Source organism: Mustelus asterias, chromosome 3 (genome assembly GCF_964213995.1).
Source record: "Mustelus asterias chromosome 3, sMusAst1.hap1.1, whole genome shotgun sequence".
NCBI classification, from domain to species: domain Eukaryota; kingdom Metazoa; phylum Chordata; class Chondrichthyes; order Carcharhiniformes; family Triakidae; genus Mustelus; species Mustelus asterias.
In genome coordinates this window covers 53,925,039-53,943,424 of record NC_135803.1, presented here as the reverse complement: position 1 = coordinate 53,943,424, position 18,386 = coordinate 53,925,039, and the positions used below count along the sequence as shown (strand labels likewise).

At 40.8% G+C, this 18,386-nt stretch overlaps 1 protein-coding gene across 1 annotated transcript in view; it reads left to right on the top strand.

Annotated features, from left to right (window-relative positions):
- dock10 (dedicator of cytokinesis 10) overlaps positions 1-18,386 on the top strand; it is a 339,343-nt gene that overhangs the window by 213,729 nt on the left and 107,228 nt on the right. The window contains exons 11-17 of the mRNA XM_078208965.1: positions 477-632; positions 1,995-2,228; positions 10,761-10,883; positions 11,170-11,252; positions 13,849-13,971; positions 14,067-14,146; positions 16,890-17,077. Coding sequence (XP_078065091.1) covers positions 477-632; positions 1,995-2,228; positions 10,761-10,883; positions 11,170-11,252; positions 13,849-13,971; positions 14,067-14,146; positions 16,890-17,077 — 987 coding nt within the window. The remainder of the gene's footprint in view (positions 1-476; positions 633-1,994; positions 2,229-10,760; positions 10,884-11,169; positions 11,253-13,848; positions 13,972-14,066; positions 14,147-16,889; positions 17,078-18,386) is intronic.

Here is an 18,386-nt window from a genome sequence, read left to right as displayed (position 1 = left end):
ATTCCTGTAATCTCGTCAGCATTCCCAGTGAAAACAAAAATATGCTGAAATTTAATAGAAATGAATGAAGTAAAATGAAAAGAAGTTTGGCTTTGGTTTGAAGGCAAAGTTGTACGGGTGAGATGGCCCTTTTCTTGGAGATCAGCATCATCTAAAATTTATTCTGAAAAATATGTTAAGTCACTATTAGAATTTTGGCTTCCCTGATAAGGCGGGTAAATGTGCTGTATAACATCTTACAGAGCCATACGCTAGGCCCAAAGTGAGTTGTTTTAAAATCTGTTTTCAGTCCATTCTCAGCTGGGGCTGTAGATGGCTGGAGTTTCTATAGCTGCTGGGTTGAATGTGGATTCATTTCTGCTCTGATCAGCACAACAATGTTATTTCTGCAAATATATAACTTCTAAAACACCAGACTTTCGTTTTTTAAGGACATGTATATCTCTGCACATTGTGTCTACGCTGTATCTTTTCAGATCCTCAAATCGCAGAAGTCAGATTTTTCGCTGAATGAATCACCAATGAAGCCTTATGATCAGAAGCTAGGCAAGAGGATACTGGTTACGTGCAGGTCGCTTGCCCTAAACCTTCAGGCTTGTGTCAATGAAACTGAGGATGGTCAGCTAACCAATGTAAGCATCTGCTCCATCATTACCAAATTCAGATGACTTGTTCAATTAGTTTTCATGAGTCATTCTATGCTTACAAGGCAGCCTTTATCCCTGGATTGTATTTTCATTAAATAATCACACCTGTACAAATTGCATTCGACTAGATATTTTGTAGTGGTGAGGTTTAAGTCAAAAATATGTTAAGTCATTATCAGAATTTTGGCTTCCCTGATAAGAATGTGCTGTGTAAATGTGTTGTGTAACATCTTACAGAGCCGTACGCTAGGCCTAAAATGAGTTCTTGATCTGTTTTCAGTCCATTCTCAGCTGGGGCAGTAGGTGGCTGGATTTTCTATCGCTGCTGGGTTGAATGTGGATTCATTTCTGCTGTGACGTTCCCCACAGTACACTAACTAGCTGGTGTTCATAGTGTCGGACTCAATACAATAACTAGCTGGTGGGCGTGGTGTTCCCCACAAACCACTAACCAGCTGGTGTTCATAATGTTCCCCACAATACACTAACTAGCTGGTGTTCATGATGTCGGACTCAATACACTAACTAGCTGGTGTTCATGGTGTTCCCCACAAACCATTAACTAGCTGGTGTTCATGGTGTTCCCCACAATACACTAAGTAGCTGATGTTCGTGGTGTTCCCCACAATACAATAACTAGCTGGTGTTCATGGTGTTTCCCACGACACACTAACTAGCTGGTGTTCATGATGTCGGACTCAATACACTAACTAGCTGGTGTCCATGGTGTTCCCCACAATACAATAACTAGCTGGTGTTCATGGTGTTCCCCACAAACCACTAACTAGCTGGTGTTCATAGTGTTCCCCACAAACCATTAACTAGCTGGTGTTCATGGTGTTCCCCACAATACACTAAGTAGCTGATGTTCGTGGTGTTCCCCACAATACAATAACTAGCTGGTGTTCGTGGTGTTCCCCACAATACAATAACTAGCTGGTGTTCGTGGTGTTCCCCACAATACACTAACTAGCTGGTGTTCATGGTGTTCCCCACAATACACTAACTAGCTGGTGTTCATGGTGTTCCCCACAATACACTAACTAGCTGGTGTTCATGGTGTTCCCCACAATACACTAACTAGCTGGTGTTCATGATGTCACACCCAAAATAAATTACCCACTCCAGAGCAGTGCAGAATGGTAACTGTGGAATCAACCCTTTGCAGAGCGTCAATGCCTTTAAAGAATTAGCAGGAAAAGGAGGAGAGAATAAAAGAGCGCAACCAAAACCCCGGAAGGATTTTCTTGGCTGATTTAGATTTTAATGGCAATGTTGAACAGTTCCATGTTTCATCTTCAATGTTATTGTAACAGAAAGTCTGAATCAATTTTTTATTTTGTGTAGATTGAGCCATTCTTCATCAGTCTTGCTCTCTTTGATACTCGAGAAAACAGAAAAATATCTGCAGATTTTCATTTGGATTTAAATCACGACAATGTCAGACAGCTGCTTTCCGGTTCACTCGCGATGACAGAAAATGGAGGAAAAAATTCTCCTGCGAAAACAGCTGGCGGAGAAAAATCTGGAGAGCCCCAGTTACAAAAATTCCCTGAAGGGTGGTTACAATATCCAAAAAAGGTACTAAGATGAGTGTTTCTGTTACTTTTCATTAATTGCTGGATTCCCAACAGATTCTATGTGGGTTCAGTCTGTCACTGGATGTTGAAATCAGACAGTAACTAGCTCAAAACTAATGTATAGCTGAATGTTACTGTCTTGCATTTTTATGAAGAGATGCTTAAAGCTCATGAGTGCATTCATGATGTTCCAGTGTTCACAAGTTATAATAGTCCTCCGTGGGAGAGCAGCCAATGATCTTCTGGGAATGCGGTGACTTTACCATGGAACCTTCAGGTGACATTTTTTAAATACTAGAGAAAACACATTTTCTCATCTTCCAGTTCAAGACTCAGGAGCGAGATTAGGGATAATGGAAGTGTTAGACTCAGTCTTCGATAGTACAACATATCTGATTGAAGATTTTACTAAAGTTATGGAAATGTATAGAAAATTTAATATTGCGATCTGGTGATGCTTTACTTGATTTAGGATTGCCAATGCCTTGGAATAAAAAGTGGATAATTTTAAGAGCTCAATTTACTCCTCCCTTTTCAATATTCCAGCACAATACATGTATCATTCAGTGCAAAAAAGAACATAGAAGCCATTACCTTCACCTCATGACATATTTTTCTGCCTAAATGTGAAGTGTTCCAAAGTAACTGCTGTATGCAACTTCTAAAACTTGGCATGCAGTTGGTAATTATTATGCAGTTGCAACGCTGAAGGCCACAGATATTGGGTTAAGCAGTTTCTGATGTACAAAAGGAGAAGTGGGCAAAAACAAGTTGAGGGTTCAAATGCCAATTGCAAACTAAATCGCCATTTCTATTCATCTTTGAAAAACATAGAAACCCTACAGTACAGAAAGAGGCCATTCGGCCCATCGAGTCTGCACCGACCACAATCCCACCCAGGTCCTACCCCCATATCCCTACATATATACCCACTAATTCCTCTAACCTACACATCTCAGGACACCAAGGGCAATTTTTAGCATGACCAATCAACCTAACCCACACATCTTTGGACTGTGGGAGGAAACCGGAGCACCCAGAGGAAACCCACGCAGACACGAGGAGAATGTGCAAACTCCACACAGACAGTGACCCAAGCCGGGAATCGAACCCAGGTCGCTGGAGCTGTGAAGCAGCAGTGCTAACCACTGTGCTACCGTGCCGTATCTTGTTCTTGTATCTTTTTTTTATTCATTCTTGGGATGTGGGCTTCACTGGCTGGCCAGCATTTATTGCCCATCCCTAATTGCCCTTGAACTTCATGGCTTTGTTAGGCCATTTTTGTGAGTCTGCAGTCACATGTAGGCCAGACAAGGTAAGGATGGCTGATTTCCTTCCCCAGAGGACATTAGTGAACCAGGTAGGTTTTTATGACAATCAATAGTGGTTTCATTAGACTTTTAATTTGAGACTTTTTATTGAATTCGAATTATCCTGGGTTTCTGGATTACTGGTGGCAATACCACTACATCACCCTTATAGTAGGCTGGGAGATGCAGATATTAATATAATCACAGTTGTACTTTGGTTATGGCACCATCTTCACATTATACAGGCGAGGACTTTTTCTCATACTGTCACCTTTTGACTAGGTGTAAAAAAAAGAGACTGTGGGATGAGATTTAACTGCAGCCGGGGTGTAAGATAGGCACTGGAGGTTGCTGTCTTTAGATATCAAACTCAATTTCCTTTCTGTTGGCTTCTCTTCCTGGCCATACAAAAGTAATTGAAAACTGAACTTTTTTGCGACCTCTCCAGATTAGACCAGTGAAAATATTGCCCTGAGTGTCGACAGCACAAACTCTGACCACTCTTCCCTGAATAGGCAATCGGGCTTCTGTGCACATCATCAAATTCCAATTTGCATATTTAAAGGATCCTCCTGCCGTTTTGATCGCCAAGTGGCAGTCACTTGTAGGTATTAATGGGGCACGAGGTCGCCCAGTCCTCTTCTGAGGCAGTTGCCATCCCATCAATGCTGATTTTGGTGGGCTAAAATTGACTCTCGTTGGTTTAAAGTTAAAGGCCATGTGTGATTGTTTTACTTTAAACAACATTCATCCAAAAGCATATTATAAAATTATATTAATCATTATTTTTATGTAAAAATATAAATGGACCCGAAACGTTCTAACAGATACTTTTTAAGGTGATGTGCAAATTTAGACAATGGTCGGTTTTTCCAAATGGGGCGTGTTTTCCGACAGTACAAGCGGCTCGCCAGTGAGCTGACTGCCAGTGGGATCTTCTTCTGGTCCTGCTGATGTCTTTGCTGTTTTACTTGCCTTGGCATCCTGCCGGGGATCCTGTTGTGAGGGGCCAACTTCGGCGGGATCTTCCGCTACGTGACGGGAGGGGCTGGAAAATCCCACCCAGTGATGAATAACCTCCTTTAGAAGCACAGATTCCATATTGCTGATTCACTATTGCTCAGGAGTGCATCTTCCTCATGGCTATAATTGTTATAAGAATCTTTGATTAATTCAGTGTCCATGTCAATTATGCATTTTTCACTTATTGTTTGCTGCTTTTCATTCGTTTACTGGGGAGGCGATAGCCTAGTGGTATTATTGCTAGACTGTTAATCCAGAAACTCACCTAATGTTCTGGGGACCCGGGTTCGAATCCCGCCACAGCAGATAGTGGAATTTGAATTCAATTTATTAAGAATCTACCGATGACCATGAAACCATTGTCGATTGTCGGAAAAACCCATCTAGTTCACTAATGTCCTTTAGGGAAGGAAATCTGTCGTCCTTACCTGGTCTGACCTACACGTGATTCCAGAGCCACAGCAATGTGGTTGACTCTCAACTGCTCTCCAAGGGCAACTAGGGATGGGCAGTAGATGCTGACCAGCCAGTGATGCCCATGTCCCAAGAATGAATAAAAAAAAGGTGATATGTGCTGATTCAATGTAATTAGGGATTGTTACTACATGATTATATTCGCCAGTTCTAATGTTGATATAAAATATATATAAATAATCTGATAATTACTCCACCAAGTAATATAGTAATTCACAAAGAAGAGTGCATTTTACTTTCGAGAGCTGGAAAAAACTGGTAGTGAATTTCCCTTTGCACTAGAAATAGTGAAAGCTTTCATCATGGATTGATACAAAATTCTTCTTGTTATTGGAAACGACATGTCGCAGGAGGATTTGTTCCAATTTATTATGATGCTGAATGGAGCAGAACTTAACTGATCTTTTGAACATGTGTAAAATCATTTAACTATCTTGGCAGATTGTGCTGTCTTCTTTGAATGCTGCATCTGCCAAGATGTTTTCCCTACTTTGGTTGCCCATGGAAACAGACAGAAATCTGGCACAATAATCGTTCACTGTCTCGCCTGTCAGGGTTGTTGTCATGGGTTCAAATCCTGTGCTTGATTGTTTTTCTATCTGTCTCTTTTAACAGTGTATATTTTAATATGGCATCTTGAAAGAAAGCACAGAATGTCTGCAAACATTACAGTTCTGTCGCTGGATTTGTATTTTGTGTTAAATCCAGTTTAACTAGAGAACGGTCTCTTTGTTCAAGTGTGTGCCATGATCCCATCACAGGGCTTGAATTTGAGTTCTTGCTTGATTGGCACCTAAGTGTAACACTAAAGTACCCTTATATGCAGGTGAGAGGAAATAATCATCAGGTGGCCAGAAGGTGTAACCAGTCTTTCAGATCCTAGATTAAAGCTGCACTCATTTGCTTGAATAAGTTTGACCAGTTGATAACATTTCTTATTTTTTGCACCACTCTTTTAAAACTGTAAACTTTCTGTTCAAATCTGTCCATGAACTTGTGCCCCCTCACCCCCGTCCCCGGCCTCTTACACATTTCCCCGTCCCTCCTCCCCCAGTCCTTGCATCCAATCATTGATGGCTGTGCCTTAGCCATCTGGGCCTTAAGTTCTGGAATTATTTCTCTGGATGTTGTGACCTATGTCTTCATCCTTTAAAACTACCCTTAAAACCTACCTCTTCTCCCAAACCTTTACTCGCTCCCCCAACTACCTCTTTCTTTGGATCAGTGCCAATCTCTGAAGTGCTTTGGGATAACTTGCCAAGTTGAAGCTGCATTATAACAGCAGTTGTAGTGATCTGTTCGGAGATTAAGAGGTGCTGTACAAGTGAAAGTTGTTGTACCCCTTCCTGGAATTGAACTGACCAAGAATAACAAACTCGTATTATTTCTGGTCACAGCTATATTATGGGATTTGAGAAATGTGGCGGGCTAGAAAGCAATGTTTAATTTATGGTTAGTCTGTTATGTCTTTAAAACAATGGGGTAAAACATAATTAATTAACACTTGGCTTTCAGCAGTTCAAGAATTGTCTCTATGTTCTTTGAGCATAAAACTATGAGTGTTGCTTTAATCAGATTTAGCCTTTTATTATTGATTAATATTGAACTATTTGTTAACCTGTGGCTATTGATGCTGTCAGTTCAATAGCTCTATCATGTTATTATTCTGAACATATCCACCAAGAATAAATTCACCAATAATCAACTAAATGCCAGTGAATGGTAACATCTTTTTATTCAGGTTGTGTTTGAATGTATTACTGGCAGACACAAAGTGGCAGAACTCTATAGCTCTCTATTAAGCTGTTCTTGCAGGTTAATCAGTAACCTACGGTGCTTGCTCCCTCTTGTATTTGGATGACTTTAATAAGCCCATAAATCTATTCTTGGTGTCAGCATTAGGTCCAAGTGATACAGTAACTAGTTTTCCCAGGGAAGGCCTGGGCACCCATAAACCTTTTCCCCTTGATTAGTAGGGCTCGGAGGTGTATCTGCCCAGGCTCCCCATTGAAATATGCATTGGTTGGAGTCCTGATTAATTCTACCAGATTTTGTATACTGTATAAATACGTTGGCAACTAGAGCAGGTCAGAGGCTGGGAATTCTGTAGCAAATAACTTGCATGCTAACTTCCCAAAGCATGTCCACCATCTACAAGGTCCAGTCAGGTTTGTGATAGAATACTCCCCATTTGGCTGGTTGAATGAAGCTCCAACAACACTCATGAAGCTTGACACCATCCAGGACAAAGCAGCCCATCCACCACCTTCAACATTCACTCCCTTCACCAACAGTGGAAACAGTATGCACCATCTACAAGATGCAGGAATTCACCAAGGCACCTTCGACAGCGTCTTCTAAACACATGACCTCTCTGCCAGCTAGAAGGACAAAGGCAGCAGATGCATGGGAACACCACCACCTGCAAGTTCTACTCCAAACCAGTCACATCTTGACTTGGAACTATATTGTCACTCCTTCACAGTTGCTGGGTTAAAATTCTGGAACTCCTTCCTAACAGCACTGTGGGTGTACCTACACATATAGACTGCAAGGGTTTAAACAGACAGCTCACCACCACCATTTGCAGGGCAATTAAAGATGGGCAGTGAATGCTGTCCCAGCCAGCGAGATCCTCATCCCAAATGAGATTTTTTAAAAATCCTTTATGATTACTTAACTTGGACATGTTAACTTGGACAAAATGGAGTTTGATGGGTACCTGTAGGATATAATCTTGCAGGTGGTGGTGTTCCCATACATCTGCTGCCTTTGTCCTTCTAGCTGGCAGAGAGGTCATGTGTTTAGAAGGCGCTGTCGAAGGTGCCTTGGTGAATTCCTGCATCTTTGTACATGGTACACATTGTTGCCACTGTTGGTGGAGGGAGTGAATGTTGAAGGTGGTGGATGGGCTGCTTTGTCCTGGATGGTGTCAAGCTTCGTGAGTGTTCTTGGAGCTTCGCTCAACCAGCCAAATAGGGAGTATTCTATCACAAACCTGACTGGACCTTGTAGATGGTGGCAGGGATATAGTGGGGGATTAGGACTGGCTGGATTGTTGCATAGATTCTATTGGCCAAGTGGCCTCCTTCTGTGCTGTACATGACTCTGCTGCAACATTGTGTGCATAATTGAAATTACAATGTGATTTGAAACTGTGGCAGCTACCATTGTTCTCTCCTGTTTTTTAAAAAATGAGGGCAGATTCAATTGGGACAAACTCAAAGCAGGGAGCAGGAGACAGAAAATTAGCAAGTGACTCTGAAAGCCAAAAGAAGCAAAGGTTAAGAGGTTTATGGAACAGAAATTTGGCAATGCTAGAAGGTATTTAAATGCAAGGAGTATAACAACAAAGCCAATGAGCTGAGAGCGCAGATAGACACATGGCAGCGTGATATCATTGCTCTCATGGAACCTTGGCTTAAAGAGGGGCATAAATGGCAGCTCAACATCCCTGTTTTTTGGGATAAAGAGGGGTCTAAAAATAGGAGAGGGTTCAGCATTATTAGTTAAAGAATCAATTACAGCTGTGAGGAGGGATGATCTACTAAATGCGTCATCTGATGTGTCAAATGTAAATGAGGCCATGTGGGTAGAGCTCAGAAATAAAAAAGGGCAATCACACTACTAGGAGTGTACTATAACCACCAAATAGTGATGGGGAATAGAAGAGCAAATATTTAAGCACATTTCTGAAAGCAAAAACAGTAGGCCTTTCGAGTCTGTGGTTATCCAGAAATATATACAGAGTTAAATAAAGCAGAAAAAGAAAGCTAAGGGAAGTCACTTAATATTGTAGAAAGTGTAGAGGACGATAGGAAGTACAGGGGAAGTAAAAGAGGTAATTAGGAAAGCAAAGAGAGGATATGAAAAAAATATTGATGGTTAAAATCAAAGAAAACCCTAAGATGTTTTACCAGTACATTTAAGAGCAAGACAATAACTAAGGAAAGGGTAAGGCTTATCAGAGATGTACATTCTAATTTGTGTCTTGATACTGAAGATGTGGGCAGGCTTCTCAATGAATACTTTGCCTCTGCCTTCACTCAGGAATGTTGCAGATATTCTAGTAAAAGTGGAAGAGTACAAAATATTAAATAAGCATAATGAGAGAGGAAGTAGTGAAGAGATTGACATTTTTGAATGTGGATAATTTGGCAGGGCCAGATGGATTGTACCACAGGCTGTTGATGGGAAGGCAGGGAGGAAATATCAGGTGCTCTCAGGATCATTTTCCAATTTCCACTAGATACAGGGAGGTATCAGAGCATTGGAGGTCTATAACTTTGTAGCATTATTTTAAAAGGGTACTAGAGATAAACCAAATAATTATAGGCTAGTCCGTCTGACTTTGGTGGGAATTCTGAGAGAGAGGATTGACTGTTACTTAGAAAGAAATGGATTAATCAGGTTTTGTTAAGGGAAGGTTGTGTCTCACTAATTTAACCAAATTTGGTTGAGGAAGTAACAAGGAGGATTGATGAGGGTCGTGTAGTAGATGTTGGCTTTGGACAGTTTTTCAAATCTGTTGGATTTGACAGGCAGGCATTTGATAAGGTTCCACATGGCAGACTGGTCAGAAAAGTAAAAGCCCATGGGATACAGGGAAATGTGCAAGTTGGATCCAAAATTGGCTCAGCGACAGGAAACAAACGGTGATGGATGTTTTGTGGTTTCCAGTGGTGTTCCACAGGGCTCAGTGTTGGGTCCCTTGCTGTTTGTTGTATCTATTAATGATTTGGACTTAAAGTAGTTGGCATGATTAGGAAATTTACAGATGAAACAAAAACTGGCTGTGTCGTGGATGATGCAAAGCATAGCTATTGTCTCTCGAATTAAATCAGTAGTTTGGTTGAGTGGGTAGAGAAGTGGCAAATGGAATTCAATCCAGAGAAGTGTGAGATAATGCACTTGGGGAGGGCGAGGGAATACACAATAAATGGAAAGATGTTGGGAGGGGCAGAGGAAGTGAGAGACTTTGGAGAGCCTGTCCATAGGTCCCTGAAGGTGGCAGGATAGATGCATAAGGTGGTAAAGAAAGCATATGGAACTTTTTTTGTATTGGGCAAGGTATAGAATGTAAAAACAGGAATGTAATATTGGAACTGTATAATACACTGGTTAGGCCACAGCTAGAATTTTGTATACAGTTCTGGTCGCCACACTACAGGAAGGACATAATTGCTCTGCAGAAAGCACAGAGGAGATTTACAAGAATGTTGCCTGGGAATGAACATTGCAGCTTTGAATAAAGTTAGGATAGACTGGAGTTGTTTTACTTAGAACTGAGGGGTAACCTGTCTGAACTGTACAAGATTAAAAGACGGGCCTAGATGGAGTAGACAGGGATGCCTTATTTCCCCTCGTGGAGAGGTCAATTACCAGGGAGGACAGGACAATGGTGACTGAGGGGACATGATGAAAAACATAATCACCCAGAGGGTGGTTTGTGTTTGGAATTCACTGCTTAGTTTGGTGATGGAGGCAGTAACCTTCAACTCATTCATAAGGTACCTGTATCTGTACCTGGATCTAATAGCCTAGGGACCGGGTGCTGGAAGGTGGGATTAGATTGGGCAGCTAGTTTTTAAATTTTTTTCTTTTTTAGCCAGCATAAAAACAATGAGCTGAATGGCTTTTTTGTGGTTCTATGTAGACTCTCTTTGCACAATTATTCCACTCTGGAAACAGTGAAATTAATTTATGAATTATGATTTAACATGTAGGCCATTTTCTCTGTATCAAACCCATGTATGGACATCATGCTGGTGGCAAAAATAGAAAAAGTACTAATGGGAAACATTTCCAGCTGCGCCGAACCCTATATTAAGAGCTCGGACTCCAGCAAGGTACCTGTTTGTTTCTGTACTGTTTAATATTTGTTAGACATATTTTTATGTTATGTAATATTCTGTCACTAAATAGAGCAGTAAGTAATAAGCATGGTTGTTAAATTATTAATGTGACCCCAAAGCAGTTTCTGTTCATGAATGAGTGGATCTGCTGCAAAGGCTAAAGATGACCTTAAATGAAAACCTGTTTTGTTCTGAAGATGTTAATTAAATCAAGGATGTGCTTTGGTCATATTTTTCACAAGGTCTTTGTCATTTTTTTTCAACCTGTTTCCTTATCAAGACTGTGCAGAAGATTCTAAAGACTAATAAGCAGTTTTGTAATAAGTTAGCCAAGTACCGGATGCCATTTGCTTGGGCAGTGAGGTATGTATACGTTGGCATGTACTGATAAGATACTTGGATAAGTGGTTGAACGTTAATTGTTTATTTGTATATTTGTTGGATGCATTACAAGCATTGTTAAGGAATTGCATTTACTGTATTTTGTGCTACAAAATCCAATACTAAATTAAATGTTTAAGGATGGTGGCTCAGTGGTTAGCACTGCTGCCTCACAGTGCCAGGGACCTGGGTTCGATTCCCGGCTAGGGTGACTGCCCGTGCGGAATCTGCACTTTCTCGCTGTGTCTGCGAGGGTTTCCTCCAGGTGCTCCGGTTTCCTCCCATAGTCTGAAAGACGTTAGGTGCATTGGTCATGCTAAATTCTCCCTCAATGTACCCGAGAAGGCGCCGGAGTGTGGCGACTAGGGGATTTTCACAGTAATTTCTTTGCAGTGTTAACGTAAGCCTACATGTGACACTAATAAATGAACTTTAAACAGTTATGAAACATGCATCCTTATTCACCTTTATGGTGGAGTGCATTACTGAGGGTGCAATGGAGGGGCTCGAAGCATGGGCTGGAATTTTCCAGCCCCCCCCTCCCCTCACATGGCATGTTTGCCTATGGTAGAGGCAGTTCACCATTGGCAGCAGCCAGGATGTTCCGGTCCCGCTGAGGTTAATGGTAATTGGCAGTGCTCACCCTCTCCGCCACCAGGGAACAAGTGGGGTCGACTTTGGCTGGACCGGAAGATCCCTGCCAGCAGGAAGGGCCAGAAAATTTTGCCCATGGTCTTTAAGGGTATCACTGTCCATAAATAACGTCATTCTTAATGGAATCTAGTTGCAAAACCATTCTGGATAATTTTTGTGTCTAGCTTCACTTGAAATTTTTATCTTTGTTCCATTATCCATAGCAGACAACTGTATTGTTTTTATTCCAAAATTTATGACCCTACTTTCAGTATTTTGATGAAATGTCAGTGCGTTGTCATGAAATCGTTCCAGGAACCCTTATTAAATGATTTGTTCAGTGGGACTAACCACTGTTTAATTAAAATTGCTATAAGTAATATTTTAGCATGTTGCAAAATCATGAGTTGTGAGGCAATAAAAATGATATAAGAACACTACATTTCGACATGAATGCCGTTGTTCCTCAGTATTGTATACCTGGAATTAATTTCAACCATCTCCAATTTAAATCTTGAAATTTAGAAAAGCCAAAGTAAGTGACCCCCAAAATCATTCAATAGTTTTTGCTGTAGGTATGTGCATGACATACCTAAACTGCAGAGCTATTCAGAATGATGGAAGTGGCCTTCTGGGCAACAGTTGTCTGTTAAAGTAATGGTGAGACTAATGGCGTACACTGTTATTTGTGGGTAAACAGTATGGCAACCGCAAGCAAGAAACAGATGCTTGGTTAAACTTGAATGTCCAAAGGCTGCTGTCCGAAATACACTGCTCCATTGTTAGCTTTGTAAAACTGTTATCTCACCCATAGCCTTCCCATTTTCTTTAGGAGCTTATTTCCCCATTAATTAGCCATTAAACTGGCCACAGACAATTAAGTCTGTTGTCATTACAAGCATAAGTATTCCACATAATAATGTAATAGGTGTTAATAACTGGCAATCAACCTCCCGCACACTGAAAAATAAACTATTACAAGTGTGAAGTCATGTTCCTTTAGATTTTGAATTCTTCAGGAAAGTTTAAAAAAAAACTTGGGTGGAATTTTCACAAAATCTGTCAGTGTCAGACTTCAACTGAAAACTGGTGCGTTTCTCTCTAGAAACACAGCTGAGTTTTCAGACCAGATTTTCTGGCACTTTGTGTACAGAAAATCTGGTGGCGCCATCACTCCAGTGGGTGGGGTCTGATTATGATCGGGCCTCATCCCTCTACCTCCGGAGCCTCCAAGGACCCCTGGCATGGTCATCATGACTGCTGTGAAAACCAGCACTGATTGCTCTGGCATGACGTCATGTCGCCAAGGGGGAGGAAATGTTATGGGTGGCAGCTGTGGTGTAAAGCCCTTAATTATATCAAAAATGTATTTAAATTCACGGAAATCAGGGCATGAACCTGATCTCATCACTGGTGGGGAGGTGGGGATAATCTCAAATTGAGATCACGCCTGCGCAAATCCTGCTTTTAGCCATTCGAGAGATCTAGTGGCTACAATGTGGTTTGCGCCCGTGACGAACGGGGTTGCTAGATCACGCCCATCAAATTTTAAATTTTGCATTTTTTGTTTTCCTTTTCTTTGTTTTATTTCTATCTCAGCATAACTTTCTTTCCCCTCTCTTTATTTCCCTTTCTATACTTGATTAAAGATTGAATGCATATTTTTTAACTCGCCCCTTTTCAATCCTTCCTGTAATTTATTTTTCCCAATTCTTATATCCGATTGGTTAAGAAGAAACCCATTCAACTTACACAATGAGTGCCCCTTTTACCTCATTGTGCTCCTTTCATTGGAACTTTGAGCAACTTTGTGGACAAAGAATTGTTGAGCTAAGCATGCAGGGGCAAATTTCTAATGCCAATAGATGCTGTGCTACAGCAAATCCTTGTCCATATTACTTTTGTTCACAATAGTGCTTGGTTTGCTATGTTGTTTATCTTTTAGGGCGGTATTCAAAGACAATCAGGGAACAATCGACCGAGATTCTCGCTTCTCTGCTCTCTTCAGGCAAGAAGGCAGTAAGATTTCCACAGAGGACTTGCTGAAATTAGTACTGGAGTTCAAAAGGTATCACCTGTAATTTGAGCTTTTGAATACATGGAGGGAATTCAATTTTGTTCACTTTTTGATCTAATTAGATATTTTATTTTTCATGCTTGTAGAGCAGACAAAATGACCAAAGTGCAGACCATCCCTGGCAATCTTGATATATCGGTGGAATCTGTCCCCATTGATCATCCAAGTATGAGATTTATTTTGTTTGTTATCTTTTTAAGTCATATTTAAATCTGCACTTATCTCTCCAACTATAGCATGTTTCAGTCGAGGTTTTGTGAATCACTTTCCATCCTGCATCAAATGTAACATGAATAGAAAAATATGCCAACATACATAAATGCTCACACATCAAAAAATTAAGAACATAACTATTGACTCACAAATAGTATAATTTATAAGTGTAGAGATGTACAAACAAAGCAATATAATGTTTTTTTTCACCCACCAATTCCATGACAGATTTTTCTTCTGGCCAAAGGCCAGGCATCTATCAATGCTGCTCTCTAAACATCTGTGGGGGCTGTGCAATGGATCCCCTGGGTGATTGGCTTGTCAATTTTCTTTCCCTTCCCGTGAAGAATTGCTTAACATCTTCCTCATAATTAATCAACCAAGATTCAGGATTTCGTGCATGGGAAATTTCAGGCTGAACACAAACCCTTACTATGACATGGAAAAGCTATGTGACAACCATTTGCATGATTCCAGGTGTAGGCAGTTGGGACAACCATCCAAGGCTTGAAAAGTAAATAGGTTAAAAATCCCTGAGCACCTTGCTAATTTTATTATTCCAGTATTTCTGAGAGAAAACCTATCAAAAGTGCACTTGTTGTTATTTCTGCATAATAAAATAAAATATGGGCCAGGATTTAATGCCTGCTGTATTCCAGTGGGTCCTGAGTCATGGGTTGGGGAAAGCATAAAATCATGTGGACAGGATTCCCTCTGCGATCCTGCCCCTCTTGAACCAGACATGATTTTACAGTGGGGCGGACAAGGCCTTGGACAGGAAGCCCACTCATGCCCCACTTATGGGCCCTTTCCTGCCCAGCCTCAATTTTTAGGCTGTTGGGCACCCAATGACTGAGGGATGGGAAACAGAGAAAGCTCTGATACTCTATCTTGGGTAAGAAATGGGGAGACATCTGAAGGCCCCTTCAGACTCCCCTCACCAAAGACTGTCATCAGAACATAATATAGCAGCAGGCCTGTTGGCGCACCCCTGCCGACTCACCAGATGACGGGTGCCGAATACTCGCCATCTTGGAAGTTCACCCACGGCACAGCTTGCCCCTGGGGAATCAACAGAAGTCTCTGCAGTGCTGCTACATGAATCAATTTATTCCCCTATGTTTATTCAGAGAAAATTATGAATGAACAAATATTCTGTTGTCCTGTGCATTTCTCTTATTCACCTTTTGTCTCACATAAAATTTACATGGAGCCACCTTTGTGCATTGGAAACTTCTTCAAGTAAAACCTCTGTTAATCATGCTTCAGTTATCTATCAGAATGTGTGCAGTACAAAGCCTCACACAAGACGTCACCTCAGTGCACATTCTCGTCTGTGATATAGATTAGTATCTCGACCCAGGAAAGATTTTGTTTAGTTTGTTATAGCATTGTACTTTATTCCCGTGCAAATGATTTTTAAAAATTATTTATTGGAATGTGATTGCTGCTGATTAGACGCAGCATTTATTGCCAAAACCGAATTGCCCTTGGAAAGTGGTGGTAAGCCACTTCTTGAACTGCTGCAACCCATATGGTGCAGTAACATATTGCTTTGTTAGGAGTGTGAGTCCCAAAATGTGAGCACTCATAAGGGCGGGATCTTCCAACCCTTGCCACGGGCGGAATCTTCCAGTCCCATCGAAGGTAATCCCCCCTCAATGGGTTTCCCGGAGATGCAGCCAGCGAGCAATGCAAATGATCATTGACTTTGGCGGGACCGGAAGATCCTGCAGCAGACGGCCAATGGCGAGCTGCCTCTACTGCTGGAAAACTCACTGTGTGGGAGAACTGGGAAATCCCTGCCTAAATATTCTTCATTTGCTAATATCCACTGCAATGCAATGGTGGATATGCCACGGTGCTCTGAAAATGGCAGCTGAAATTCATTTGTCAGAACTCGATTGGTAAATAGAGAAAATAAGTACTTCTAAGGTTCAGAATTCAGGCAGGATGCATCATATACAATAAAATTCTCATGCTGTAAATACAATATATAATGGAGCAACAAAATGTATAATACTGAGACAAAAGTAAAGTGTGAAAGTCAAATTTTCAGTGTTGTAAAGATCAATCAAAACTGATGTAATATGATTTTTCCTCTTTAAAACTAATTGAAATGCTTTCTAGGAGCTGTTGCCTAATAACAAAAACATGGGTTTGAGTTTGTATTTTTAATTAATATTTCTCCCTCTGTAATTTTGATTATTTCTCTTCCCTTTTTCCTAATTACTTCCTCTGCCTCATGTACCATCTCTAGTTGATAAGGCAAGGGTTCTCCATTGTTAATCTGAAATAAATGGCACAACCTTATTGTGACTCTCTCCTCCCTGAGGAAGTACTTGGCTCATTCCCAGCTCCTCCCTATAATTATCCATCTAAGATTAGGATCTCAGCACTCACTGATTCAAATTGGAACATATCATTTTAATTTGACTAATCAGTATATTTTGATCTAAACTTCATTTGTTCAGTTATTAACTAAGCTTGAATTGTTGTCCAAGAAAATGTGTTGTGTCTAAAGTGAGGAATGTTTTGCTCTCTTTTTAGTTGCTGCATCGTGTTTGTTGAAAGATGTTTTAACAGTCATGTTTTAGACAGGGCAAGGTGATAAACAGTAGCTAAAGCTACTGGATTCTAAACATAGATCAAATGTGGGTAAAAAGAAAAAACAACTTGATATTCATCTGTTTCAGATTGTGTTACCCCATCTTATGTGCCTATTAAACCATTCAAGGACCCAGATACATATGAGCCTACTGTAGAGGTCGACGAATTTGTGCAAGAGTCTGCAAAATATTCCCAACCTTACACAATATACAAAAACCACATTTATATTTACCCCAAACATTTGAAATATGATGGTCAAAAATGCTTCTCCAAGGTAAGATACACAGCAAAAATTGTATTGTTTTCACATTTATATCCTTTTCATCAATAATCTTCTTTGTTGGAGATTCTAATTAGATATTTTTTGGTGGTTTCAAACAAGAAAGTCATTATCAAAGAAAAATTGAATACTAAGGGTCAAATTTCCAACTCCGTGAACCTAACTCGTGTGACTGTGCCCTGAATGGTCGGATTCTCGGGAGGTGAGTGGGTGCTAACTGAAGTTGGGCCTACTGCCCCTGGAGAGAGTTTGGAGACAGCCACAGGGCTGCGGGATAACTTGGCGGCCAATTTAAAGGCCCATCTTGATGCTCCGGGGCTCTTTTCTTAAAAAAAGAGTTAACACCGAAACAGCCTTCCACCTAATCCCCAGGAGGACCCATTTCATCCCCCTCTGCCCCCCCCTCCCTCCCCAGCTGCCTCCCTATGTCCTTACACCTTCCATGCCATCTCACCCAGTACCAACCAAGTGCGGATCTCAAGAGCCATGGTGTGATGAAATAAAATAAAGTTGTAATTATCTATTACAGAATTCACCGTATTAAAACATTCTAACTGATAATAGCCAATTCAATGCATTTAGAATACTTCAAGTACTTAAACTTGCATTCCACCAAGCAGTTAAATAGAAATGCCACATTCAGGCTTGTGTTCACAAGCATCAAGTTAAATTGAATGCACTGCAGACCGGCCGTTTATTTGTTAAAACTTAGTGCAGTTGATTTAAATGACTTGATACTTCCACAGACCTCGTCCACTTTTATGCACATTCATGTCTTCTCTTAACATTCTCAGAAGGATACCTGACCGCTCTAAAGAGCTCCAGTAGGTTCAGGCCCTATCTTCAAATATCTAAAGCCAGCGAGTCGTGTTTCAGAAACTTCAATGAGCAGAATTTCTTCTGTTTGAAGGCAGTTGCATTTTTAAATGGGCAGCTGTTTCCACAAACTATGGATGTATGAAATACAACTCGCCCTCATTCCCACCCCAGTGGAAATTGTGGGTAGTAGTTTCAGGGGTGGGTCTTCTGGATTCCGGCCATTCCAACTTGACGAAAATTCAGTCTTAAATACTGTTATCCAGTAACTGATCCAAACAAATCACAATGACCCCAGATTTGGAGCCCAACTTGGTGCAGAGATACTTGATCTTTTGGGAAGGTCTACAGTTACCTGAGACATTTTCAAGAATACAAGAAAATTAAATATGTAGGAAAAACTTTCTAATGCAACAGCCTAGTGAAAGGCTGAGTGTTTGCCCTGGTGCTCAAGTACATCTCGAGAGTTGGATGTCTTGTTCACTTG